We start from the raw sequence: 26,222 nt of genomic DNA, 5'->3' as shown, positions 1-26,222 counted from the left end.
TGACGGCCGTGTCCAATCACAGCCGTCATGTGATGTAAACACAGAGCTAGGCAATCGGCTCTCCTCTCCTCACACACAAGCTGTCGGTGAGGAGAGGGGATCGCTGCAGCCGGCTGGTGATCAGTGAGTATGAACTGTTTTTTTACAGCTTTTTACTCACTGATCACCAACCTAGTGTCACCACACAATGTAAAACACACATATCCCCACACAAAACACATCCCCAAATAATAACACCTGTCCCCCACATGTCCCACTAAAATCACATGTCCCAATGATTATCTGCACACATATGTCCGTGATCACCTGCGCACATCTGTACATGATCATTTGCATACATCTGTCCGTGATCACACGAGCCACTTATTATACACTTAACGGAAATTTTTTTTACCAAAAACATGTAGCAGAATACGTTTTGCCTTAATTTTTTGACAAAATTCGATTTTATTGGATTTCTTTTAAAACAGAAAGAAGAAAATATTGTTTTTTTTTTTCCAAACTTCCGCTCTTTTTTCGCTTATATCGCAAAAAATAAAAAACTGAGTCGTGAATAAATACTACCAGTGGCAATTTACCATGATCCGTGATACGCCAGGTCTTCAGGACCCGGCGGTCACGGATGTTTCCGGGTGCGCGCCCCAGGGGGCGCGCGGGAGCAAGACTCTGTGAGGACGCCCTCCCAGAATAAGCCGACCATGCTATAGCTGTCTTTTGGCTATGGCCTGGTCGGCATGTGGTTAAAACTACTCGCGGCTATAATGAATTGTCGGGTCCCAGCAATGCAGATAAGTCATTGAAAAAAAAACGGCATGGGATTCCCCCCAGTCCATTACCAGGAACTTGGGTCTGGTATGAATATTAAGGGGAACTCCGAACCAAAATGTAAAAAGAATTGCATAGGGGTCCCCCCAAATTCCATACCAGGCCCTTCAGGTCTGGTATGGATATTAAGGGGAACCCTGCACCAATTTCTTTTTTTTTTAAATGGCGTAGGGGTCCCCCTCAAAATCTTTTAAGGGGAAACCCGCGCCAAAATTTAAAAAAAATGGCGTGGGGGTCCCCCGAACAAATCCATACCAGACCCTTATGCGAGCACGCGACCTGGCAGGCCACAGGAAAAGAGGGGGGGGGGGATGAGAGAGTGCCCCGTCCTGAACCGTACCAGGCCACATGCCCTAAACATGGGGAGGGTGCTTTGGGGTAGCCCCCCACAAAGTAACTTGTCCCCATGTTGATGGGGTCAAGGGCCTCATCCCCACAACCTTTGCCCGGTGGTTGTGGGGGTCTGCGGGCAGGGGGCTTATTGGAATCTGGAAGCCCCCTTTAACAAGGGGACCTCCATATCCTGGGAATATCCCCCCCCATTTGAAATGGTAACGTTACCCGTACCATTTCACAAAAAAGTATGTTAAAACACCACAAGACACACCTTGGGACAAGTCCTTTTATTAAAAAATAAAAATGTGCCACAAAGTCCATTCATCTTCTTCTATGGCTCCGACGACGGACCAAAAAATAAAATTTAAAAAGATCCACCTCCATGGGAGGCACCTGCCTTATGATGCTTCAGCACGATGACCCCGCCCCCCTCTGACGCACGGGGACTTCCCAATGGTTTTCCCGTAGCGTCAGGAGGGCAGGGCCACACATTTCCGTACCCGGGTACATGTAGCCCCCAAAGCACCTTGTCCCCATGTTGATGGGGATACATGTCCCCTGGGACAGGACCCAGGTCCCCAAATACTTTTTATGACAATACCATGCACATAAGCCTTTAAAATTTGCACTTTTTATTTCTCCCATAGACTTTAAAGGGTGTTCCGCGGCTTTCAAATTTGCCATGAACACCCCAAATTGTTCGCTATTCAACGGACACCCGATGTTTGAGTCGAACTTCCGTTCGACTCGAACATCGGGCTCGTCCCTAGTTGCCAACTAGCCAGAGACGCTGATCATTTGGGAAAAACCCAGCAAGCTGGTTGTACCAAGTCAATCGGTTCACTTCTATACAACCAAGCCTGCTTATACATGGCTCAAACTTCAGCCAGTTCAGCAGGGAGCAGGCGAATATTGATCTATGTATGGCCATCTTAAATCCTAAGTTAGGAAAAAGGAAATTGTGAGAAATATTTCCATGTATTATGCTCAGGTTTAACTATACCATTTTTGATATTTTTTTATATATGCAATGGTAAATATTATTATGATTGCTAATATTTACCATTTTAGCAGGTCTAGTAATCCAGGGTTTTATATAACTGGACCGATGCTGTGCTGTACAGCCCTGGATAGCCAGAACTTAAGATGTAACTAAATATTTATTTTTTTGTAGTTTTGGATAGAGTGGAGGTGGATTAGAACACCTGTCAGTTTTTATTGCTGCCTGTGCCCCCATTAGGGAGATTCATCCTCTTTCTCCTGTTTGTCTCATAAGTGAAAGTAAAACAAAATCTGAAATTTTGGGTTGTGATACCAGGGCAGTAGAGGGAAGATATTCCAAAGGGGACACTAGTTCTGGTGACACCCCGGAATTCCCTCACTTTGAAGGGATTTCCTCTCACTTCCTGTTTTGGCTATGAGACAGGAAGTGCAGGGAAATCTCCCCTATGAGACACAGGTGGCAAAAGAAACATGACCGTTTAAAATCTTGCCATACTTTATCCAAAGTGGGGGGGGGGAATCTTTGCCTTTTAACCACTTAAGCCCAGGACCATTTGGCTGCCCAAAGACCAGAGCACTTTTTGCGATTCGGCACTGCATTGCGTTAACTGACAATTGCGCGGTCGTTCGACGTGGCTCCCAAACAAAATTGACGTTCCCCCCCCCCCCACAAATAGAGCTTTCTTTTGGTGGTATTTGATCACCTCTGCAGTTTTTTTATTTTTTGCTCTATAAACAAAAAAATAGCGACAATTTTATTCTATAATTATATTTTATATATATATGTTATTCGACAATTCTATAAGATCCCCAAAAAATATATAAAAAACATTTTTTTTTTCCTCGGTTTAGGCTGAAACATATTCTTCTACATATTTTTGGTAAAAAAAAAATCGCAATGAGTGTTTATTGATTTTGCGCAAAAGTTATAGCGTCTACAAAATAGGGGATAGTTTTATGGCATTTTTATTAATATATAAATATATAATATATATATATATATATATATATATATATATATATATATATATATATATATATATATATATATATATATATATATATATATATATATATATATATATAATTTTTTTTTTTTTTTTTACTAGTAATGGCGGCGATCAGCAATTTTTATCGTGACTGCGACATTCTGGCAGACAGATCGGACACTTTTGGTGCGACTTTGGGACCATTCACATTTATACAGTGATCAGTGCAATTAAAAATGCATTGATTACTGTGTAAATGTGACTGGCAGTGAAGGGGTTAACCACTAGGGGGCAGTGAAGGGGTTAAGTGTGTCCTAGGGAGTGATTCTAACTGTGAGGTGGGCGTGGCTATGTGTGACACGACACTGATTGTGGCTATGTGTGACACGACACTGATCACCGCTCCTGATTACAGGAAGCTGTGATCAGTGTCCTGTCGCTAGGCAGAATGGGGAAATGCTTGTTTACATCAACATTTCTCCATGAGACAATCACGGGTATCTCCGCGGACATCGAATCCGCGATCACACTTACGGAGGTCGCGGCGCACACACAAACAGCTTCTTAAAGGGCAACGTACAGGTACATTAATCTGCCTTACGTGCCCTTCTGCCGACGTATATCGGCGTGAGCCGGTTGGCAAGCGGTTAATTCTACTTTGAGCTGCACGTAACCAGCTGAATTACTCAGAAAGGGCATGTCATCGTCTTTTTCTTCCTCTCTAATAGAGATTGTAGATTTTCAGTTCAGCTGGGGTTCTTGTGTCATGACTCAACATGCACGGCACACTAAAGCCCTCTGTTTTTATCCTTACAGCTTAACAGTACACCATTTTTGTACAATCTGGGATATAGGGACCGGCAGAATCCTTTTACCTAACTTTACAGACTCTTGTCATTGAACTAAAGAAATGCTAAAACTATCCAAGAAGCCTCGGGCTTGGGGACTGAAAGAAATACACACCCTGCCCTAGATGTTTACAGCCATCAGAAAAATGCAAACCACTTGATCATGTCCTGCATAGAGAATAGTTGCCACTAGATATAGAACACTGAAATATTGTGCCTGGGAGTTTAGTTTTGTTTTTTTTCTGCACAGTTTTTATTGTCTATTTGCATTATTAATTGAATTATTTATTTTTTTACACAGGGAAAACCATGACACAGAAAAGCCAGCATTGAACAGTATAACGGACAACACAGTAGCAATGGAAGTGACGTAGTTTCCACAGGAACAGGACTGCAGCCTTGGGAACTTGTTTAGGTGCTATGCATCAGTAGCATTATGAATGCAAGGGATGATGGGAACCAGCACACACACTGCGTTTCCATGGCAGCTGTGGGGACTCAACAGCAATGCACATCTCTCATGCTTTGATTTCTTTTCTTTTTTTTTCGTACTGTTAATAGGAAAAGAATAAAACATCTGTAAATTATGAATACAGCAATTATCTGTACAGTACTGCATATTTGTAATACCCTTGTATATATGTTACTTGAATACAGAACTGTTCATTTGTGATGCTTTGCACTGGGGGGATAAAAAGAAAAAAAAACGGGAAACAAAAACTGCAACAAAATAAGAGTGTGAGATTGTATAGAGATGAGAAGTGTCATCACATCATGTGCATGGTGCGGAACCTGCTGTTTTATCTATTTATTGTGCCGTGTTTACAGTTTTTTGTACACTGTACCTTCATTGGTTCCTGTGCTGTAGTAAATGTGTTAGGTAGCTGTGGACTCCTTGGTATTTTGTAAATGGTATAACATAACTTGGTTCCCCACCGGGTCCCTGAGTTCTCTGTGTATCATGTGAAGAAATGGTGACATACATACAGATTCTTAAGAAAAAAAAAGGCATCATTTATTAAATGGGGAATGTACTCAATAGGGATCTTCCTTTTTTTTTGTAATCTCAGAAGTTACAAGATAATAATGAAGTCTCAAATCTTCCCATCCCCCATTCACCTGTACGTCACGTGGGTGGTTTCTGGTACTTCAGGCACTAAAAGGTTTTGTTGCTGCTTTACAAACAAGCCCCCTCCTCCTGTCCCATCTCCTCCTACACCAAAAAAGTGTTAAATCAAGTATGCAAATGGAGTCCATTCAACTGGAGTTTTTTTATGTTGTCTGCCCTTTTTTTAAGAAAAAAAAAAAAAACACTTTAAAAAATTGTATTTTTTTATTGTGTAATTGTTAAAAGACTTCATTCTTTACTTGTTCTTAAGAAAAAAAGGATATAAGGGAGAAGAATGCAGTAATTGCTGTACGTGTATCATCATTCCAGTTTCTAAAATAGCCAGCTTTTTTCCTTTATTTTTGTTTGTTCCCCGATTTTCTCTCCAGAAGGCTGCAGGGCCAGAACCACAACTATCGGGTGCCTTCCTTCGGAAATATGAGCTCTCTTCTGTGAAGAGCATGGTACTTTACAGACTACTAATGCTTTGTCAGTAGCAAAGTCTGAATGCCCAGTTCCAATGGCATACATTGATCCATGAGGTTTTTTTTTAATCCTGGAAAACACATTGTGGAAAAAAATAATTCTCACTAAATAAAAACCAGGGCATTACATGTTGACAAAACAGAAAAAAATGTGTGGTGATGTTTCTTTTTTTCTGTATTAATTTCTGCTCTAAGTTCATTGTCATTTTCAATTCAATGTTCTGCACTTGTTTCTTAAATGGAAGGACAGAAAAGCTCCCACTAAATTAAGGAAAATATTAAAACACTTAAAAAAGAATCTATACGTTGTCTCTACTTTTTTTTTTTTTTTTTTTTTTATTTAAATCTGTACAGTGGGGTTACAGTGGTGGTCTTTTTTTTTTAGGCATGTTGAATGCCTTCATCCCCCAGTAGGCACTGTGGCTCCATCTGCTGGCCACTACTTAAAATGTTGTGTAGTCGAAGTGGAGGCCTATGCATCTGACACACAGGAGATTTGTCATAAGATCCTGCTTGAGGTTGTAACTTAAAGAGAGCAAAGATTGGAGGAATGGGCTCACATAGCCTTGGTCTAGGGATGCAAAGTTGATTTTTAATTTAAAAAAAAAAAATTTTCATTTATAGTTCTTTGAAGTTTTTGAACAATTATGAAGTTTGTGATTTAATGGTAAAGTATCGTATAATTTTCAGTAGGCACATCTTCTTCTTTTTTTTTTTTTTTTTTTTTTTTTTAATAATGAGGTGTCTATGGGGTAGTTTAGTTGGAGGTTGGAATCTCTTAAAATCAGGATACTAGAAGGTGAAAGTTTTTGGAGTAGATTTTCTAAGGGAAAGGAACTTGTTTGACATTAAGGCTGGGTTTACACTGGTACTACATGGCTGGTGTACAACGGTCATCCTACTTTGCCCAGCAACATTGGTGCTACTTTGGTGGTCCTTCTATCCAACTTGAATGAACAGGGTAAGATTTTGCTCCTACTTTGAGATAGTCTGACTTGTCCTTTTTGACCAATCAAAACAATCCCAGTGTGACATAAATTCCTTTTACTGCTGCTGTAATCATGTCGGTTGTCACAAGTCTGATGGTTAGGACAAGGATCCTACTTTGATCTGATTTCAATGATATTCAATGGGCTGAAGTAGGACCAAAGTCGAACCAAAGTAGTGCAGGAACCTTTTTCAAAGTTGGACCGACTTGTGCCAGACCAGTTAAGACAGCTCTCATAGGGAATCCCCGATTTACACATGTCATGCGGCATGTGCTCCCAAAGTCGGAGCATATGTCGTACCAGTGTGAACCCGGCCTTAGACAACAGATGTTGGCTGCAGTAAGGGTTTGTTCAGGTTCCCTTTCAGGAAGAGGAAGCGACCTTCTGAGTCTACTAGTTACAGTTACCTCTTTTGACGAGGAACATGGATTTGGAGAAGAGTATACTTCTCCAAGGTACTCCTTTGGTTTTGCTCTAGGAGCTTAAGCATAAGCTTGATATCATTCCTCAATTTGGGAATATGGTCTTGACAAATGTGAGTTTCTTGGATTAGGGCAATTTTGGGCTTAGTGTCTTTTGTAATTCCCTTAATAAGGAGGACCTCGTCTCTGGCCTGAGAGCTTCCTGCAGCCATCTGGTGGGGTGTGCAGTCAGGTTAGGTAGGAATGATGTAGGTGGCAACAATTGTAGTAAGCAGCACTAGGGTAACTCCCCAGACAGGACAATATTGGAAGCAATGGGTGTGGGTGCACTTTTGACTATAATTCATGTCATCACAGTAAAAAAGGGGAAGGAAGCTGTGTTTTAGGTCTAAAAAAAGAGTACAGAGTTGGTGGAATCCCTGAAAGGCAGGGCAGCTTTTTAACAGTATGGAGAAGTATTAGCAATAAAATCATATTGATAGCAGTTTTATGCATGTATGCAGGTAGGTAGTTGGCTAATAGATGCTTAGTCAAATTCAAAACCAAGGAATAAAGCTAAAAAAAAAATGACATTTATGTAATCTACCTGGCATCAAGTAAATAAGCAGAAAGAGTAAAAGGACCACATATGCAGATGTGGCTATAATGGAAAGACAGGGATTATTATTATGCTAATGTCTGTAGGAGCATTGGGGTGTCGATGCCTCCTTGGAAGGTAAAGCAGTGTGGCCACGGACCGTTCATTTTGAGGTGTAAAACAAGACTATCAGTGGTACTATTACTGTACATCTGCCCCTCCTCAGGAGTCAAGCCACTTCAGGCCAGCAAAAGAGTAAGGCATCTGGTACGATTGTATGGTGGATGTACAGTAAAAGCGCTTTTAGTTGTGATTAATGTGGTATTACATCCAAAAGCAAACATTATATTGCAGCTTATTAATTCTTAGATGTGATGGCTGCACAATTTTGTTTCTTCTTTTAGGCTTTTTTTCTTTCATTTTCACCTGGTGATCTGGTCAGACTGTTTTTCAACAGAACCAGCTCTCCTGCAAATCTAGTAGTTAGAATTGCTCTAACTGCAGTGTGAACTAGAGTTTGCCTTGAATTTGTTAGTGTATCTGAAACTACTAGTACATCTAATACTTGACAATGCTGCTGTCCGAGGGTGCCCCTGTGCTCCTTCAACCAGAGAGGAGGCGCCCTAATACAGGTGTCTTACTGGCCAGATCACTAGGGGAAAATAAAGGCTTTAAAGTGATTCCAAAGGTTTTTTAAATAACAAACATGTTTTAATTACCTGCTCTGTGCAATAGTTTTGCAAGTTAGTAGGTAAGGGTGCATGGGCAAATAGTTCTGTGTGGCAGTAAAGTAACCTAGCTGGGATAAACAATAAACTATAACAAAGTACTTTCAATATCTGGCCTTAATACATAAAAATAAATAAATGCTGTGAATTACACTGGTCTGTTGGTGTCCACTTGATCCTTCAGTTAAGTAGCCAAGGGACCATGGGCTGTGTGTCTGTACTTTGTAGCAGGCTGGGGAAAAGGTATGTTCTGATTTGCAGCAAGAGGTTCAATGCCAAGGAGGTTTGGCCAATCCATTGGTATCTGGAACAAGTTGTACCAATCTGTGAGCTCAACGGTTGACAGGCAAAGTTCTGTGCATAAGTGGTGGTGGTCATCTGGGGTTTTGAAATGCACCATGCAGCCCGTAGCTGTGGCAGAATGAAAACAGCACTGACTACCTCTGGCCCTGATATGTTCAGTAGTGCAAGGTGATAAGGGAGAGGTCCTTTACCATTTAAGGATTGGTAGATTTTCCCCCTTAATGACCAGGCCATTTTTTTTTTTTTTTTTTTTTGCGATACGGCACTGCATCGCTTTAACTGACAGTTGTGTGACGCTGTACCCAAAGAAATTTTTTTTTTTCCCCAAAAAAACAGAGCTTTCTTTTGGTGGTATTTGATCACCTCTGCTGTTTTTATCTTTTGCGCTATAAACAAAAAAAGACCAACCATTTTGAAAAAAACAAACAAAAAAAAAAAAACTATCTTTTTTTACTTTTTGCTATAATATCCCCAATTTTTGAAGAAAAAAAAAAAAGTTTAATCCGTTTAGGCCAATACGTATTCTACACATTTTTGGTTAAAAAAAAAAAAAATCACACTAAGCATATATTGATTGATTTGCACAATAGTTATAGTGTCTACAAAATAGGGGATAGATTTCTTTTTTTTTTTCTTTTTTTTTTTTTTTTACTAGTAATGGCGGTGATCAGCGGTTTTTAGCAACATTGTGGCGGACAGATCGGACACTTTTTTTGGGACCTCCTGACATTTTTATACAGCGATCAGTGCTATAAAAATGCACTGATTACTGTATAAATGACAATGGCAGGGAAGGGGTTAACACTAGGGGGCGCTCAAGGTATAAATGTGTTCCCTGGGAGGTGTTTGTAACTAGGGGAACAGCAATCACAAGTGTTCCTGATCACTAGGAACAGACAATCACTCTCTACTCCCCTGTCGGAACGGGGATCTCTTTGTTTACATTGACAGATCCCCGTTCTGGCTCTCTGTGGAGTGATCGTGAGTGGCAGGCGGACATCCCGGCCACACACATCAGCTCTCCCGCCGTGCAGCGGGTGCCTGCTATAGCTCTTAAAAGAGCCCACATACACCTACGGTGATTTGCAGGAACGAGCCGACCTGCCGCAGTATAAAGACGGCAGCTGGTTGGCAAGTGGTTAAAGATTTTTTTGCTCCTGCTTCCTTCCGTAGCTTTGCAGAAGATTTCCTCTTCAAGCTTAAAATTGACAAGGCAGCACACACTATCCCATGGCGGATTTGTATCCTGTCCCCTAAACCGCAAAGTTCTTTGTGGACATTTGAGTTTGATCAAAAAGATTTATGTGGTCTGTTTAGGAGACTTGAATATACTGTAGAGAGGATGGTGTGTTCCCACTAATCTGATTCAACAGATTTTGGGACCCCTTTGGAATGAAAATTATGTCTGCGTCCCCTATTGTCTAGGTCCTCTAAATGGCAAAGTATGTGTTGGACATATTATATGCCTGTGGCATAGTGGGTGTTTGCATTCTCCACCTCTCATGGTAATAAAAACAAGACTCATGGTAATGGCATTGGACGTCTTCAGATCTGAAATTGCAGCAGGTAGAGTGTTAATATTTTATTTATTTCAGGTACTTCTATAGTGCTGTCAATTTACGCAGCACTTTACATATATATTGTACATTCACATCAGTCCCTGCCCTCAAGGAGCTTACAATCTAAGGTCCTTAACTCACATTCATACATACTCGTACTAGGGCCAATTTACCTATCGGCATGTCTTTGAGGATGGGAGGATACCCACGCAGGCACAGAGAGAACATACAAACTCCAGGCAGGCAGTGTCATGGTTAGGATTCAAACCGACGACCCTAGTGCTGCTAGCCAGAAGCACTAACCACTGTATTTATGTCTGTTGCAGCAGATTGGACACAGCTGGTTAACAAAAGTGAGGAGGTGGTGTTCTTCATGTGTGGTGACATGCGGTCATCCTGGTCAGAGCCCCTTCCAAGCAAACATTTACAAGGGTGTTGAGGACAGTAAGGTACCCTGGTGGTCTGTGTACTGAGACTTGAATGGTTAGGAGTACTTAAAGTACAGAAAATTTAGCTTAAAAATCCCCGGAGCTTAATCTAAAGCATGCTAATTGGTCAGCACCGTCACATCGGCAGCGCAGACCAATCAGAAGCCGCATAGCCCGTCCTCAGCGGGAGGAAGAAGATGAGAGAGCTGAGAGGGGGCTATACTGGGGCTCATAAGGGGCGATTACCGCCAGGGCCAGTGCTACCACAAAGCAGACTAGGCAGCCTCCTAGGGCACCCTGCTGCCTAGGGCGCCCGGCCACTTGTTTTCCTACTCTCTTCAGCAAGCAACTAAGTCTCAGCATCAGTTGCCGCTCCGTTTGTACATAGTGTCACAGGGGCAGCGGTGGCTCTGTCCAGACTCCCCAATGAATGGAAGCAAGCAAGCATTTGTTAATGGGTGCTGGTGAGGATACATTGATGAGCACTGGTGAGGTAGGCTGCCTTTGATGGGTGCTTCATTAAAAAGGTGAGGTTTACATGGGCAGGGAAAAGGGGGTGGACCCGGGGGGGCGGCAAAATTAGCTTTCTCCTAGGGTGTCAAAAATCCTTGCACCAGCCCTGATTACCGCCATTCGGGTCAGTGGGACTGGGGGTCCTGTGTAAGTTCACCTTACAGATTTTTCTGTAAGGGTGAACTTACTCTTTAAGCTCTGGGATTGTTTGTCTGGGGGACTGGGATAAGAAGTCTTGCCTACCTGCTCAAACTCACTGCTGGACTGGTCCCCACGGCCTCTTCTATCTTTTTTCTTCTGGTGGTCAAATGTCCTCTGAGGTCATCAAGACCAATGCAGAACCCATAACCCTGCCCTGGATGCAAGGACACCAAGGAATAGTCCACTGCCAGAGCATGGGGCAGCACTATCTGCCAGGCACACAGGAATCAATTAAATGTGCTTTTAATATCTGCTAGGCATAAACAAGCATTTAACCCTTGCAGTGCTGGTGCAAATGCCACTATATGGTATTTTTTTTTTTTTTTTTTTTTTTTTTTTACTGTTCCTGGAATTCGGCTTTAAAATTAGAATTGTATTGTCTCAGTGTGGATTTTACTACAAGAGTATCGATTGAGAGATATTCTGCTCTGGCAGGACTGCAAATATAAAATCACTGGAGGGTGATTTTTTTTTTACGTTATTACGTTTATGCGACCAAACATTTGTGGACCCACTGACCATCACACCTACCTATACAGCCAAGTTAGGGTGTTTCCAGTGGAGGTCTCTATTAATGTTGAGGAGATTTTAGGGCTCATGCACATGGCTGTATTTTCGGTGTATGGGAGTACAGCATATTTTTTGCTCTTAGATTTGCATTACAAAATATACCGTATGCAGCTATTTATACATAAATGCTGGAACTTGTGGTTATAGGTGTCATATTTTTCAAAATGTAAAATTTATGTTGGGGCTCTTGCACACGGTTGCCAAAAATTACACATTTTAGGCACTCAGGGTTTTCTTTTGTTTTAATCTGAATTCAGCCCATTGCTTTCTGTAGGCCCATACACACAGGCACATTGATATTCTTAAACTAGTGCTGTGTTTAGATCCCTAAACAAATTTTGGATTACTGGTCAGGATTTTACATGCATTCGCAGAAATCACACCTCTCCCCTTGAATAGTAGATATTTGAATACAGTAAAACCTTGGTTTGAGAGCGTTTTGCAAGAGAAGCAAAATTTTAAATAAATTTTGACTTGATATACAAGCGATGTCTTGATATACAAGTAGCGTCATGTCACAATTGAGTATAAAACAGAACAGAGGCGCCTCTAAGCATAGCAATATGTTTAAGTATGCAGGCATTTGGGGTGAAGCTGTCCACATAGACCATCCTCCACATCACCATCGATGTCATCCCTTCCACATTGCACTCTGAGCGCTGCAAGCCTCGCTTTCAAATCGCTCTACTGCAGGGTAGTCTTCCTGGTCACGATTGCAGACTAACAGAGGTAAGAGCCAGCGGTGCGAGGGCATGGTCTTTGTGGACAGCTTTATGGACAGCTTTATCCCAGGTGCTTGCATACTTAGACATGCCTCTTTTAATCATCAATCATGTGAGTTCCAATTGCTACACTTATGCCCCGTACACACGGTCGGATTTTCCGATGGAAAATGTCCGATCGGAGTGTGTTGTCGGAAATTCCGACCGTGTGTGGGCTCCATCGGACATTTTCCATCGGATTTTCCGACACACAAAGTTGGAGAGCAGGAGATAAAATTTTCCGACAACAAAATCCGTTGTCGGAAATTCCGATCGTGTGTACACAAATCCGATGGACAAAGTGCCACGCATGCTCAGAATAAATAAAGAGATGAAAGCTATTGGCCACTGCCCCGTTTATAGTCCCGACGTACGTGTTTTACGTCACCGCGTTTAGAACGATCTGATTTTCCGACAACTTTGTGCGACCGTGTGTAGACAAAACAAGTTTGAGCCAACATCCGTCGGAAAAAATCCTAGGATTTTGTTGTCGGAATGTCCAAAGTCCGACCGTGTGTACGCCCTATTAGAGGTGCCTCTCTTCTCTTTTATACTCTGTAGTTCCTGCTGGATTTTGCTTCTAATCCCTTTGTGGAGGCTTACATTTGTGGATGGACATTTTATGGTTACACAACCTGGTCACGTTGCTATAATCTTTTTTTTGTATGGATTATAAACTGAAGGATTTATGAATAAATGGTTGTGGAATAAATCATCCGAGTTTCCATTATTTCTTATGGGGAAATTTGCTTTGATATACAAGTGCTTTGGATTACAAGCATGTTTCTGGAACGATGTATGCTCGAATTCCAAGGTTTTACTGTAGTTGGTATTCTGGGAGCTAAAATAATTTTTACACTGAATATGCATGTGTATAAGAGCGCACACTTTATGGACTGTATACCAGGAAGATTGAGCGTCCATGCATAAATACCGTGCACAAGGACCCTTATGCATTTGCAAGTGTAATGCAAATTCTGACATTTACATGCATATCGTTGAGTAAAACATATTTTGTAATGCAGGTCTGTGGGCAAAAATACGCTGCAGCTGTGGCTCCTGAATACCACAACTACAGCTGTATTTTAATCTGTATGCCCATGCGTAAAAAAAAATACAACAGTGTGCAAGAGCCCTTAGACAACTGTGCACATTCAATCATGTGGTGACAATTTGGGGAAGGTCCTTTTCCATTCTAGCATTAGGGCTCTTTCCCCCTGCTCCTTTGTGAATGAGCCCTAAGGCTACATTCACATCAGTGACTTAGGCCGGGGTGTATTGTTGCTGCTGTGAGTGGCTGTGTGCGGCCGCCAGCCCTGTTCACTATAATGCTAGGTCGCTGGTTTAAATTTTTGCATCCAGCAACAATCACCGCAGGCAATTCTTGGCTATGCAGAAAGCCGCGAATAGCTGTGGCCACCAGCGACCTGTCATTATAGTGAATGAGGCCAGTGGCCGCTCACAGTAGCAGCAGGAATCAAAAGATTCCTGCAGCTGAAATCTGCCCCCGCTTAAACCGGCAGTGTGAATGTGGCCTTACTGTGTCTTGGTGCACAAAGCCAGATACATAAAACCATGTTCTGAGAACTTTGGCATGGAAGAAACTGAATGGCCTGCACAGAGCCCTGACCTCAACCCACTGAACACCTTTTGCAATGAACTTCAACCCTGACTTCAAACCACTTCACTTCCAACATCAATACCAACTCCATGATAATGCCCATGATTTTGGAATGGGATGTCCAACAAGCTCCTATAGGGTATAATGATCAGGTGTTTTCACTTTTATGTCTATCTAATGTATATCACGCTTCTCTTATGCCGCGTACACACGAGCGGACTTTACGGCAGACTTTTCGACGTACTTTACGACGGATTTTCTGAACAAATGGACTTGCCTACACACAATCCACCAAAGTCCGTCGAATTCGTACATGAAGACGTACGACCGGACTAAAACAAGGAAGTTCATAGCCAGTAGCCAATAGCTGCCCTAGCGTGGCTTTTTGTCCGTCGAACTAGCATACAGACGAGCGGACTTTTCGACCAGACTCGAGTTCGACGGATTGATTTAAAACATGTTTCAAATCTAAGTCCGTCCAAATCTTGAGAAAACAAAGTCCGCTGGAGCCCACACACGATCGAATTGTCCAACGAAATCCCGTCCGCCAGGCAAAGTCTGCTGTAAAGTCCGCTCGTGTGTACGCGGCATTAGTATTATTTATTGGAAATGCAAATGTCTCAGCTTTTCCAGGTCAAAGCAGTAGATCATTTAGGTTCTTTTTTTCTTTTACAACGCATTTTATTGTTATTAAATCCAACACATAAATCCAACAGTTACATTGTATGTTGATTAAATACAAATCAGAGAGATATGCATATTCAAGGCTTGGTACCTCACAACAGTTAAAGTCTTATGGGGCGTACACACGGTCGGACTTTTCGACCAGACTGGTCTGACGGACGCCGACGGACCAAATCCGGCGAACAATCCGATCGTGTGTGGGCTTCACCGGACCTTCAGTGGACCTTTCCAGTCGCAAATCTGACGGACTTTAGATTTAGAACAGGCTTCAAATCTTTACGTCATAACTCCGGCGGACCCAGAAATCCGCTCGTCTGTATGCTATTCCGACGGACAAAAACCGATGCTAGGGCAGCTACTGGCTATCAACTTCCTTATTTTAGTCCAGTGTACGTCATCACGTACGAATCCGTCGGACTTTGGTGTGATCGTGTGTAGGCAAGTCTGTTCGTTAGAAGGTCCGTCGGAAGTCCGCTGGAAAGTTTGTTTGACCAGTCCGGTCGAAAAGTTCGCCCGTGTGTACGCGGCAATAGAGTTACTAGCCGAGACAACTTCAGGTTACCTGCCACAGTGTAGAAAATAATAATACGAAGGCATCCGGACATACGACTGAATGCAGCTAGGCAAAAGCCCCCCTCGTACGTTGCCCTGTTAAGGCTCTATTTTATCTCAAAAGTTGTCCAACAGGGCTGCTGGATACAGTGTGTGATGTACAGCCACTAGAGGGAGACTTTTTCAAATCTTATACAAAATCCTGAAATAAGCAGTAGGCATACAAAAACTCACATAAAACATCACTTTCCCTACTGTTTTACAAATGAGTGTAGCACCCCTTGACCCCAAGTGGCATGTGAGGAACCTTCAGTGACAGGGTTAGGTAGCATTTGCCCCAGGGCTAAGTCCTTGGCTTAAAATGAGGTATGTGTAACATTTGGGCACCGGTCACTTTGATGCCTTTATAAGGATTTTATTTCACAAAGAGTAACTCACAGGGAGAGAAGAGTAGGGAATTCAAACCTTTTGAGATTTCCCCACATCAGGCCTCTTATCCATTGTCAGGGGGACTGAAAAACAAGGAAAATCCTAAATTTTACAGGTGTATTGACGAGAAGGTGAGAGTAAATCTCACCAACGAGGAGACCTGTCAAAGGTGAGACCTCCTCTTTTGCCATCTCTCTAGAACAGGAAGTGAAGGTGTCCTACTCCTAGGTTTCGTAATGGTGACTCAGGCAGGACTCAAAACCTTATAGAGTAACACTTCCCAGCTCTATCCAAAATAAGAAATTTTGCAAAAGGTTAATTTCGTAGGGAAACATAAACCCTTCACAGAGCTGAAGTGTTCAACATTTCAGGTTCCTCCAGTTTATTAGATCTGGAAGTTTCACTAAGTTAGACAAAGCGTTTTCCATTGCTTCTCATTACAGGATGTATGTTACTTAACTAAAACTTTCCATGGAATTATTCACATACTTGCACTTAATGATGATTACATCATGCAGTTCTCTATTTTTTTTTAAGAATCCAGTAATGGCCACTTGGGAAAAGCTGGTGATGTAACTAAGTAACATGTCAAGATTTTTTTTTCTGTGCAAAATAATAGAAGTCTATGAGCTGACAGTATACAGCTTTACACTTTACCGAACAGTTTTACTTGTATTTATGGATTGCCATGCATTTTGCTACAATGCCTGAAGTAGTCAAAACACTGGACATGAGAAAATCCACTATATTCAAAAGGACTTGATCTCACTAATGTGCTGCATTACAATGTCTTTTTGGTGTATTGTGGTCTCCCATTTAAGCCAGATGAATGAACCTTAATATACGTTGTATAAGAAAAACATGGCAGCTCACATTAAGGTTTGCTTTTTCAAGGTCATTCAAGGTCATCTGGTGAGATGAAGCTCTTTGATCTTGCACAATGTAATATGGATGTGAGTTCTCTCTATAGTGAATACATATTCAAGCATTTGTGAGTGTAATTCCTGATTTTTCTTTATTAATTTCATATGCAGGACAATAAGTGCAGAATTACAGTCCAGTACAGCAGAAACAGTAATGGTTCTTATGATATGCACACTAGTTGTGTATGGCTGTATGTATTGTTCCCTTCATCAGCGATGAATCAGCCCAGATTTGGACTACTGTATATTAAATGCCATAGGGAATAAGGTAAAAAAATAATCATCAACTGCCAATGGCTTTTTTTTTTTTTATCCAAAACTGCCAATGTCTTAATAGCAGCTAGGCTTACCATAGCCAAGCTTTGGAAATTCAGTACTGCTCCCAATCTCTCTGATATCAGTTTGAGACTAAATACATACCCTGTTTCACCGAAAATAAGATCTAGCGTCCTTGTAAGTCTTATTTTAAGGGAAGGGCTTATTTTCGGGGAAACAGGGTAGGGCTTATTTGGGGAGTAGGGCTCATATTGCAGCCATCACTGACAATCACGCTAGGTCTTATTTTCGGGGAAACAGGATAGACTCATTATTCACTGATGTTAGCTCATAAGAATTTCAGCACCATAAAATGTAAAGACCTAGCAAGTCTGGTTGATACATCCCAGAGCATGAAAATATCTGAATGATTTCAACAAGAATCAAGAAAGTGGCTTCCATTCTCTACCTACCTTATGGTTCCCCTTCCCCCTTTTACGATAAGGAACAATTCCTATTGACAGTATGGTCCCATTGGGGGTCAATAGGACTTTATTGTTTCTAACACTGAGTACAGATGTCAATATCATCCTATGCATTAATATGACTGTTAATCTTAATGCTTAAATATTCTGTTTATATGTTTCTTTTCCTATATCTAACTGTATATGTATCAAAAGTACTTGTTATATATTTGATACTTTAATAAAAAAAATAAAAGTTGAAAAAAAAAAAATAATCATCAACAAAAGAAATTGCCCCTCAAAAAAATCAGCACACTTCAAAGGCAATAGATATGGATGTTAAAAATTCATGAAAGTACACCTGTTAATAAAAAATATATAATTAATGCCCTATATGCAGATAGTTCAGACAGCCAATTCATATCTGCAAAGCTTTAAAGTAGTTGGAAACCCTTACATATACCCTGTGAAGTGATTAATCTCAGGCGATGCACAAATCTTCCAACATAACTTGTGCCTGTTTATCTGCAGCCTTCTCTTCCCTACATCCATTCACAGTGCAGAATTTATACACCTTTCAGAACACTTTGCAGAGCTCATTGAGAGCTGATCAAAGGGAAGGAACACCCCCTCCCCTTTTACACAGCACACAGGAATAGAGCTGAAGCTCTCAACCACGGGCTGTGCGCTGGAGCTCCCTCCCATGTCAAACATTTTTCTCTAGGTATCAGGAAAACTTGACAGTAGTGACTCATGCAGATAGCAGAGGAACTAGGCATCAGACAAGTGCTCTGGACTGAGACAAGTACACACTATAGAGGGATTTGCTTTGCTCATATATCATGTCTGAGGTTTAAAACCCACTTAAAGATTTTGTGACAGTGCTGACAGCTGTCCCACCTCTTCTGCCTGCTCACACTTCCTATTCTGCCTAACCACACATCCTATTGGCCAGTAAGGCTTCTCATCACAGTGATGCAATGGACACTTAGGAAGTGTTGAAGCTTTGCAGATTAGAATATCCCAGAAAGCTGCCCCTAGAATATATTAAAGCGAGGCCTTTATTACATTCAGTGGAAAAAAGTTCCACGGAATGCACATTACAAAATCATAGTTTGGAACAGAGCAGTATAACATGGAACTATTCTTTTAATAGAACTTAAATAATTATACTCTTCATTATAAACTTAGCAGAACACAATTTAATCTCACTTAGAAGCGAGTTCAAAGGATCAATGCTTGTTCTTACAGTTTATAATACCGCCCTATTATATTTACTCTTCAAAAGAGGGTGTGTGTAAAGTGTAGCATTATGCTGTGTGTACAGAATGAGCTCATCTTGTTTTGTTAAGCAGAAAGACATGCCGGTCACATTTCTAGGTGAAAATATACTGCTAGAATGATTTGTGTATAGCAAGCAAGTAGTGTTTTTTGGGCAGAATGATGTCCGCTGATTTCAGCAAGTTAAAGAATTTAAAAGGAATGTATAGTGGTTTAATATATATTTCTTTGAGTTATATAATATGGTCAAAACAAAACAAAAAAAAAAGATTTCTCTGTTTTTTTTAGTCATGTAAATATGAAATACTGCATATGAATATGTTGCATTCTTATTTTTAGCCAGCAGGTGGAGTTCTAGGCTACTTTCCATATGTTGTTTACTTGGCTATCCTGAAAAAATCATTTTGTATATAAAGATCAGTAAAGCAAGAAGTGTGTTGCCCATCCATGTGCACCTTACTGCAGAGGCTAGTTATAGATTTAGGTGGTTGCCACTTGTCTGTACTGTTGGTTGGATTTGAAGCGGGGATGCACTGGATACCTTAAAGTGGTTCTAAAGCCTAAACATTTTTTTACCTTAATACACTCCATTAACCACTTGACCACTGGGCACTTAAACCCCCTTCCTAACCAGACCAATTTTCAGCTTTCGGTGCTCTCACACTTTGAATGACAATTACTCAGTCATACAATACTGTACCCATATGAAATTTTTGTCCTTTTTTTCACACAAATAGAGCTTTCTTTTGGTGGTATTTAATCACCGTTGGGTTTTTTATTTTTTGCGCTATAAAAGAAAAAAGACTGAAAATTTGGTAAAAAAATGAATTTTTTTTTGTTTCTGTTATAAGATTTAGCAAATTAGTAATTTTTCTTCGTAAATTTTGGCCAAAATTTATACTGCTACATATCTTTGGTAAAAATAAGTACAACTTGGTGTATATTATTTGGTCTTTGTGAATGTTAGAGAGTCCAAATGCTATGGTGCCAATATCTGAAAATTGATCACACCTGAAGTACTGACGGCCTATCTAATTTCTTGAGACCCTAACATGCCAGAAAAGTACAAATACCCCCCAAATGACCCCTATTTGGAAAGAAGACATTCCAAGGTATTTAGAAAGATGCATGATGAGTTTTTTTTTAAATTGTCATCTTTTCCCACAATTCTTTGCAAAATCAAGATTTTTTTTTTTTCTTTTTTTTTTTTCTTTTTTTTTTTTCACAAAATTGTCATATTAGAAGGTTATTTCTCACACACAGCACATACATACCACAAATTACACCCCAAAACACATTCTGCTATTACTCCCGAGTATGGTGATACCACATGTGTGAGACTTTTACACAGCGTGGCCACATACAGAGGCCCAACATACACGGAGCACCTCCAGGCGTTCTGGAGCACCCAGGCCAATTCTTATATTTCTCTCCTACATGTAAAAATAATAATTTATTTGCTAGAAAATTACATAGAACCCCAAACATTATATATATATTTTTTTTAGCAAAGACCCTAGAGAATACAATGGCGGTTGTTGCAACTTTTTATCTCGCACGGTATTTGCGCAGCAATTTTTCGAACAGTTTTGTGCTTTAAAAAAAAATAAAACAGTAAAGGTAGCCCAATGTTTTTGCATAATGTGAAAGATGAAGTTACGCTGAGTAAATAGATACCTAACATGTCACCCTTCAAAATTGCACACTCTCGTGGAATGGTGCCAAACGTCGCTACTTAAAAATCTCCATAGGTGACGCTTTAAAATTTTTTACTGGTTACATGTTTTGAGTTACAAAGGAGGTCTAGGGCCAAAATGTTTGCTCTCGCTCCAACTTTCGCAGTGATACCTCACATGTGTGGTTTGAACACCGTTTTCATATGTGGGCGGGACTTACGTATGTGTTCGCTTCTGCATGCGAGCACACGGACATGGGCGCTTTAAACATTTTTTTTTTTTTTTTTTATTGTTTATTTTACTTTATTTATTTTAGTTTGACACTTTTTCCCCCCAAAAAAAATTTTTGATCACTTTTATTTCTATTACAAGGAATGTAAACATCCTTGTAATAGGAATATGGCATGACAGGTCCTCTTTACAGTGACATATGGGGTCAATAAGACCTCACATCTCACCTCTAGGCTGGGAAGCCTGAAATGAAAAAAAAAAAAAAAACGATCTTGGCTTCGATCGTAGCGGTGAGTCGGTAGAAGCACCGGAGGGTGGTGGGAAGGGGGGGGCGTCCCCTCTCGCCTCCCATAAGAACGATCAAGCAGTGTAACAGCCACTATGATAATTCTTATGGTGTAGGAAATCGCCGGCTGAAAAAGCTGATATCTGAATGATGCCTGTAGCTGCACCCATCATTCAGATATCCCCGCTCAAAGTCAAGGACGTCATATGACTGTGGGCGGGAACTGGTTAAAAATTGCGGGGTATTGCAGAGTATTGCGGAGTAGTGCTGGGCATATTGCAGAGTATTGTGGGGTATATTGCAGAGTAGTGCCGTGTATATTGCAGAGTAGTGCCGTGTATAATGCAGAGTAGTGCCGTGTATAATGCAGAGTATTGCGGGGTATAATGCAGAGTATTGCGGGGTATAATGCAGAGTATTGCGGGGTATAATGCAGAGTATTTTGGGGTATTATGCAGAGTATTTTGGGGTATTATGCAGAGTATTGCGGGGTATTATGCAGAGTATTGCGGGGTATATGCAGAGTATTGCGAGGTATATTGCAGGGATGGCTGAGCATGGAGGGATGGATGAATGTGATTGCAATTGTCACTGAGCACCGCTGTGGGCACTACACATACAGCCCACAGCGGTGCTGCCATCCGATCCCTCCCCCTCTCCCTGTACCGATCGGTACAGAGAGGGGCGGGAGGAACCGGCGTCATGACATGACGCCGGTCTGTTGACATGCGATCGCTCCGTCATTTGACGGAGCGATCACATGGTAAACGGCCGCGATAAGCGGCCATTTACCGTGATCCGTGATGCGCCGGGTCCTCTGGACCCGGCGGTCACGGAAGTTCTCGGGTGCGCACCCCAGGGGGCGCGCGAGAGCAGTATTCTGGGAGGACGTCCCACGGACGTCCACCCAGAACTAGCCGACCGCGCTGCAGCCGTCTTTCGGCTATGGCCCGGTCGGCAAGTGGTTAAGGTAAAATAATTTAGGCATCAGTATGGCCCCTCACCCCTTTTACTTACATGAGCAAGGAGTGTTCATTTTCTGCTACACACAGCATTTTCCTTTTAGGTCAAAAAGTGACATTTTGGTCTTATCTGACCAGAGCACCTTCTTCCACATATTTGCTGTGTCCCCCACATAACTTCTCACAAACTGCAAATGGGACTTCTTATGGCTTTCTTTTAACAATGGCTTTCTTCTTTCCACTCTTCCATAAAGGCCATATTTGTGGAGTGCACGACTAATAGTTGTCCTGTGGACAGATTCTCCCATCTGAGCTGTGGATCTCTGCAGCTCCTCCAGAGTTACCATGATTGGTTGCTTCTCTGATTAATGCTCTCCTTGCCTGGCCTGTCAGTTTAGGTGCACAGCAATGTCCTGGTAGGTTTGTAGTTGTGCCATACTCTTTCCATTTTCAGATGATGAATTGAAAAGTGCTCCGTGAGGTGCTCAAAGCTTGGGATATTTTTTTTATAACCTAACCCTGCTTTAAACTTCTCCACAACTTTATCCCTGACCTGTCTGGTGTGTTCCTTGGCCTTCATGATGCTGTTTGCTCACTAAGGTTCTTAAAAAACCTCTGAGGGCTTCACAGAACAACTGTATTCATACTGAGATTAAATTACACACAGGTGGACTCTATTTATTAATTAGGTGAATTCTGAAGGCAATTGGTTCCACTAGATTTTAGTTAGGGATATCAGAGTAAAGGGAGAAAGGAGGCGCGTGCCCTAACACATGAATCAAATTGATAAATAAAGTTCATTCTAAACAAATAAATGAATACAAAGAAAATTACTACGTGTTTATAAAAACAGGTTACAATATCCTCATTACATAAAATAGTGGAAACGATTAGAAAACCCATGCAAGGGTATAGGCTGAATCAATGTCTAACACGTTTCGAGGGGATTCCTCTTCATCAGAGCCTTGGAAGACAGAAAATGGTCTGTATCATGTGGTGGATTTATATAGAAAGCGATGACTGTGTGGGAGATGTGTCACATGACAGATGGTAGATTCTCTTCTGTTCTAGTGGTAGAACAGAGGAGAATCCGCCATCTGTCATGTGGCACATCTCCCACACAGTCATTGCTCTCTATATAAATCCACCACATGATACAGACCATAAAATACATTTACGTTTTTGGTTGTGTAGCAAGGTCTCAGGCCTTGTCCAGTCTAATGAGGACCTCAAAGGCCAAAGATAGCTGACATCCTTCCATATGTAGTGGGTTGTGAGGCATAGTGGGTGCAAAGATGGTGAAAGTCATTGGGCGCCAGACACTTTTTGGATGTAAAAGAGGTTTCATTTCTTTTGACAGTCCTTTTTGTATTTTTGGTGGCAAAGAGGGTTAGGGGCAGGACACCCTTAAGTAGTTATGGATTCAATTGGCAGACTCAGAGACTTCAATAGGAGCACAGCCGTGCAGGGAAATGCCCCAGCAAGGCACCAATTCTGCACAAAGCAGGAACGCTGTCTCCTATGGCAACAGTCCTTTTAAAAGCTCCTAACTCAAATATAACAGTTCTTTCAGCTTCACTACAACTGCCTCTTGTAGTTATTCAACACTGATTTCCCGGTCTCTCACTAGACCCTCCGATTCACTGACTACGAATCCCTTGAGCTCCTCCAAGGTTTTGGGGTGGTATCTCCCTCAAGCGTCACCCACGCTTCCCTGCTGGGTCCCTAGCTTGGCACTCCAGATACTTCCCAAGCTTCACCCCTGCTGACCGGCGAGGTCCCTGGCTTGACTCACAAGGCTGCCCTGCAAGCGTCTCCTCCGCTGGTTGGGTCCCTGACTTGATCACTGCCTGAAGTTTCCCGATTCTCCACCGTGCCCTTTCGGTGAGAATATGGTACTTTCTTCAGTTACTCACTGTGGTCCCTGGTATAGGTGTTTGGTCCCTTTGTGGCGACAGCTTCCCTTCTACCTCCGACCACTGACAGGTTCTCCACCTGACAGAACCTTCACTTTCGGTTGGACTGCAAGCCGCAGTCCCAACCCTGTGCTGCCCTCTTACTTCTGGATAGACCCTCACACAGCCTGGCAGCCAAATGCCTCTGGGATAGGCCCAATCTCTGGCCTAGCAGTCCGGAGCGTACGACACACGTCCACCCAGACAGCCATCCAGGTGGCACAGAAACAAGAACACCTGACCTCCCGAATATATAGGTTCTCTCAGCAGGCCAAGGGATTCAAGAAAACCCCTGTCCATTGGCTGAGATACCCCATATACTCATATCCAGTACCACCAAGTTCCCGGCCACCCGATGGTAGAAGAGAAAAGCGCAACAAGGCCAAACTTAGGGAGAAATCAATAGATCTCTATCAATCAACCAAGATAACTACTCTTGGCAAGTAAATTTGTGAGGCGCTCCCTGACTAAACCCCAGGGTGCTACAGTTGTAACATGACAAAATGTGGAAAATTTCAAGAGGTATGAATACTTTTTCAAGGCACTGTATATACACAATGTAGTGTAGAATTCTGGCTCATTCCCAACATCTGTAAGAATGTAGAGTCAAATGCTGGTAACAATGCAACTCTTGTGGGCATATGCAGAACAAAATAACGACTGTGAGCCTAGACCTGATCAATTTCTTCAAATACACAATAACATCTTTAAATATATTCTGAATTGCTCAGGTCCAATAGTGATGCAGGACATTATACAGTTAGCTGAGTGCAACCCTAAGCCGAACTAACATTTCTCCTTCTAGGTCTATCCTCTTCAGCCTGGTTCTCTGAATATACAGTTTCTGTTGTGTTGGTGTCATAGGGATGTAGTGCTACCCCTGCAGGAGCTGCTGGTATGTTGCCCAGGTCTTCCCCACTTTTACCCCACAGCCTGGCACAAGGTAGCTCCACACAGCCAGGTGCACACACCCACGTCAGCTCATTAGTCCAATGACCTGTCTAGGGGTTTTGTTTTTGTTGTTTTATTGGAGAACTTGGATATAGTGTGATATACTTCCAAATTGAACTATTCACACAGAGGACTTCCTATCCTAGTGAAACTTGACTGAAGTCCTTGCCAGTGTTAATTTTGCCAGCAAATTTCAATTTAGTTTTAGTCTTAGGACTAAAATGGCATTTTAGTTTTAGTCCCATTTTAGTCTTCTGCAATTGTTTTAGTTTTAGGCGTATTTAGTTGACTAAATCTCCAGGACATTTTAGTCGACTAAAACTAATTTTAGTTATCTAAATTCTAATGGGTGTAGTTAAATTATAATGCATTAGTTAACCTTTCTCTACAATTTCCAAACTCATTATACACGCAGTCCCCGAGTTATGAACGGGTTAGGGACTGCCGGTTTGTTCTTCAGTCGGATATGTTCATAAGTCGGTAGCACATGCGCAGAACGGCAGAGATGTCATTTTCCAATGTTCTGTCAAGTAGCCGCGCATGCGCAGACGGCGTTTTCCAATGTTTTCCGCGGTGCCCGCCGTGGAAAAGTCGCCGCGCATACGCAGGACGTCACGCTGCCTCCTGTTCATAAGTAGGAGTCGTTCGCAAATCGGAGGTTCGTAACTCGGGGACTGCCTGTATACTGCTGGAGTGAAAAATCAAATATGTTATTTATGGTATTGAGGTATGAACATGCACTACAGACCAGTGTTAATTTTGACGTCAAGTTTCAATTTAGTTTTAGTCTTAGTCTTTTGACTAAAAGGACATTTTAGTTTTAGTCCCATTTTAGTCTTTTGACTAAAATGCCATTTTAGTTTTAGTCGTATTTAAGTCATCTCAATTGTTTTAGTTTTAGTCGTATTTTAGTCGACTAAAATGGTATTAAGTTAGTCGACTAAAATGTTTTAGTCGGTTTTAGTCGACGGAATTAACACTGGTCCTTGCAGAAGGCAGGTAATGACTTTTCCACAGCAACAGCACACTGATTGCAGAACTGAGCAATGTCCCTTAGTAAAGTAGCGGACAGTCCTGAACAAAGCTCTAAGAACAGCCAGTGTTCCCTTTGTGTGGACCCTCAGCTGACTTAGGGCACAAGAGGGGATAACTGTGTAAGGATCCTTAGGGTGTCTGTACTCACAAGGCTCCTGAAGCACCACAGGCAGCCTTCACTCTCCATGATACCAGACCAAATGTACTATAGATTCTCCCTCTGTCAGCTATGATAGGACCTGGGTCAGCAACACAGACTTCAGGCCCTCTGGT

At 41.8% G+C, this 26,222-nt stretch overlaps 1 protein-coding gene across 3 annotated transcripts in view; it reads left to right on the top strand.

Annotated features, from left to right (window-relative positions):
* EPC1 (enhancer of polycomb homolog 1) overlaps positions 1–5,891 on the top strand; it is a 118,181-nt gene extending 112,290 nt beyond the window's left edge. For all 3 annotated transcript variants that reach the window (XM_073629866.1, XM_073629865.1, XM_073629864.1), the window contains one exon: positions 4,302–5,891. In XM_073629866.1, the coding sequence (XP_073485967.1) occupies positions 4,302–4,374 (73 nt within the window). In that variant the 3' untranslated portion in view covers positions 4,375–5,891. The remainder of the gene's footprint in view (positions 1–4,301) is intronic.
* Positions 5,892–26,222: the final 20,331 nt, after the last annotated feature.

The sequence above is a fragment of the Aquarana catesbeiana genome, linkage group LG05 (genome assembly GCF_042186555.1).
Source record: "Aquarana catesbeiana isolate 2022-GZ linkage group LG05, ASM4218655v1, whole genome shotgun sequence".
In the NCBI taxonomy this organism is placed as follows: domain Eukaryota; kingdom Metazoa; phylum Chordata; class Amphibia; order Anura; family Ranidae; genus Aquarana; species Aquarana catesbeiana.
This window is presented reverse-complemented; position numbering and strand designations above follow the sequence as displayed.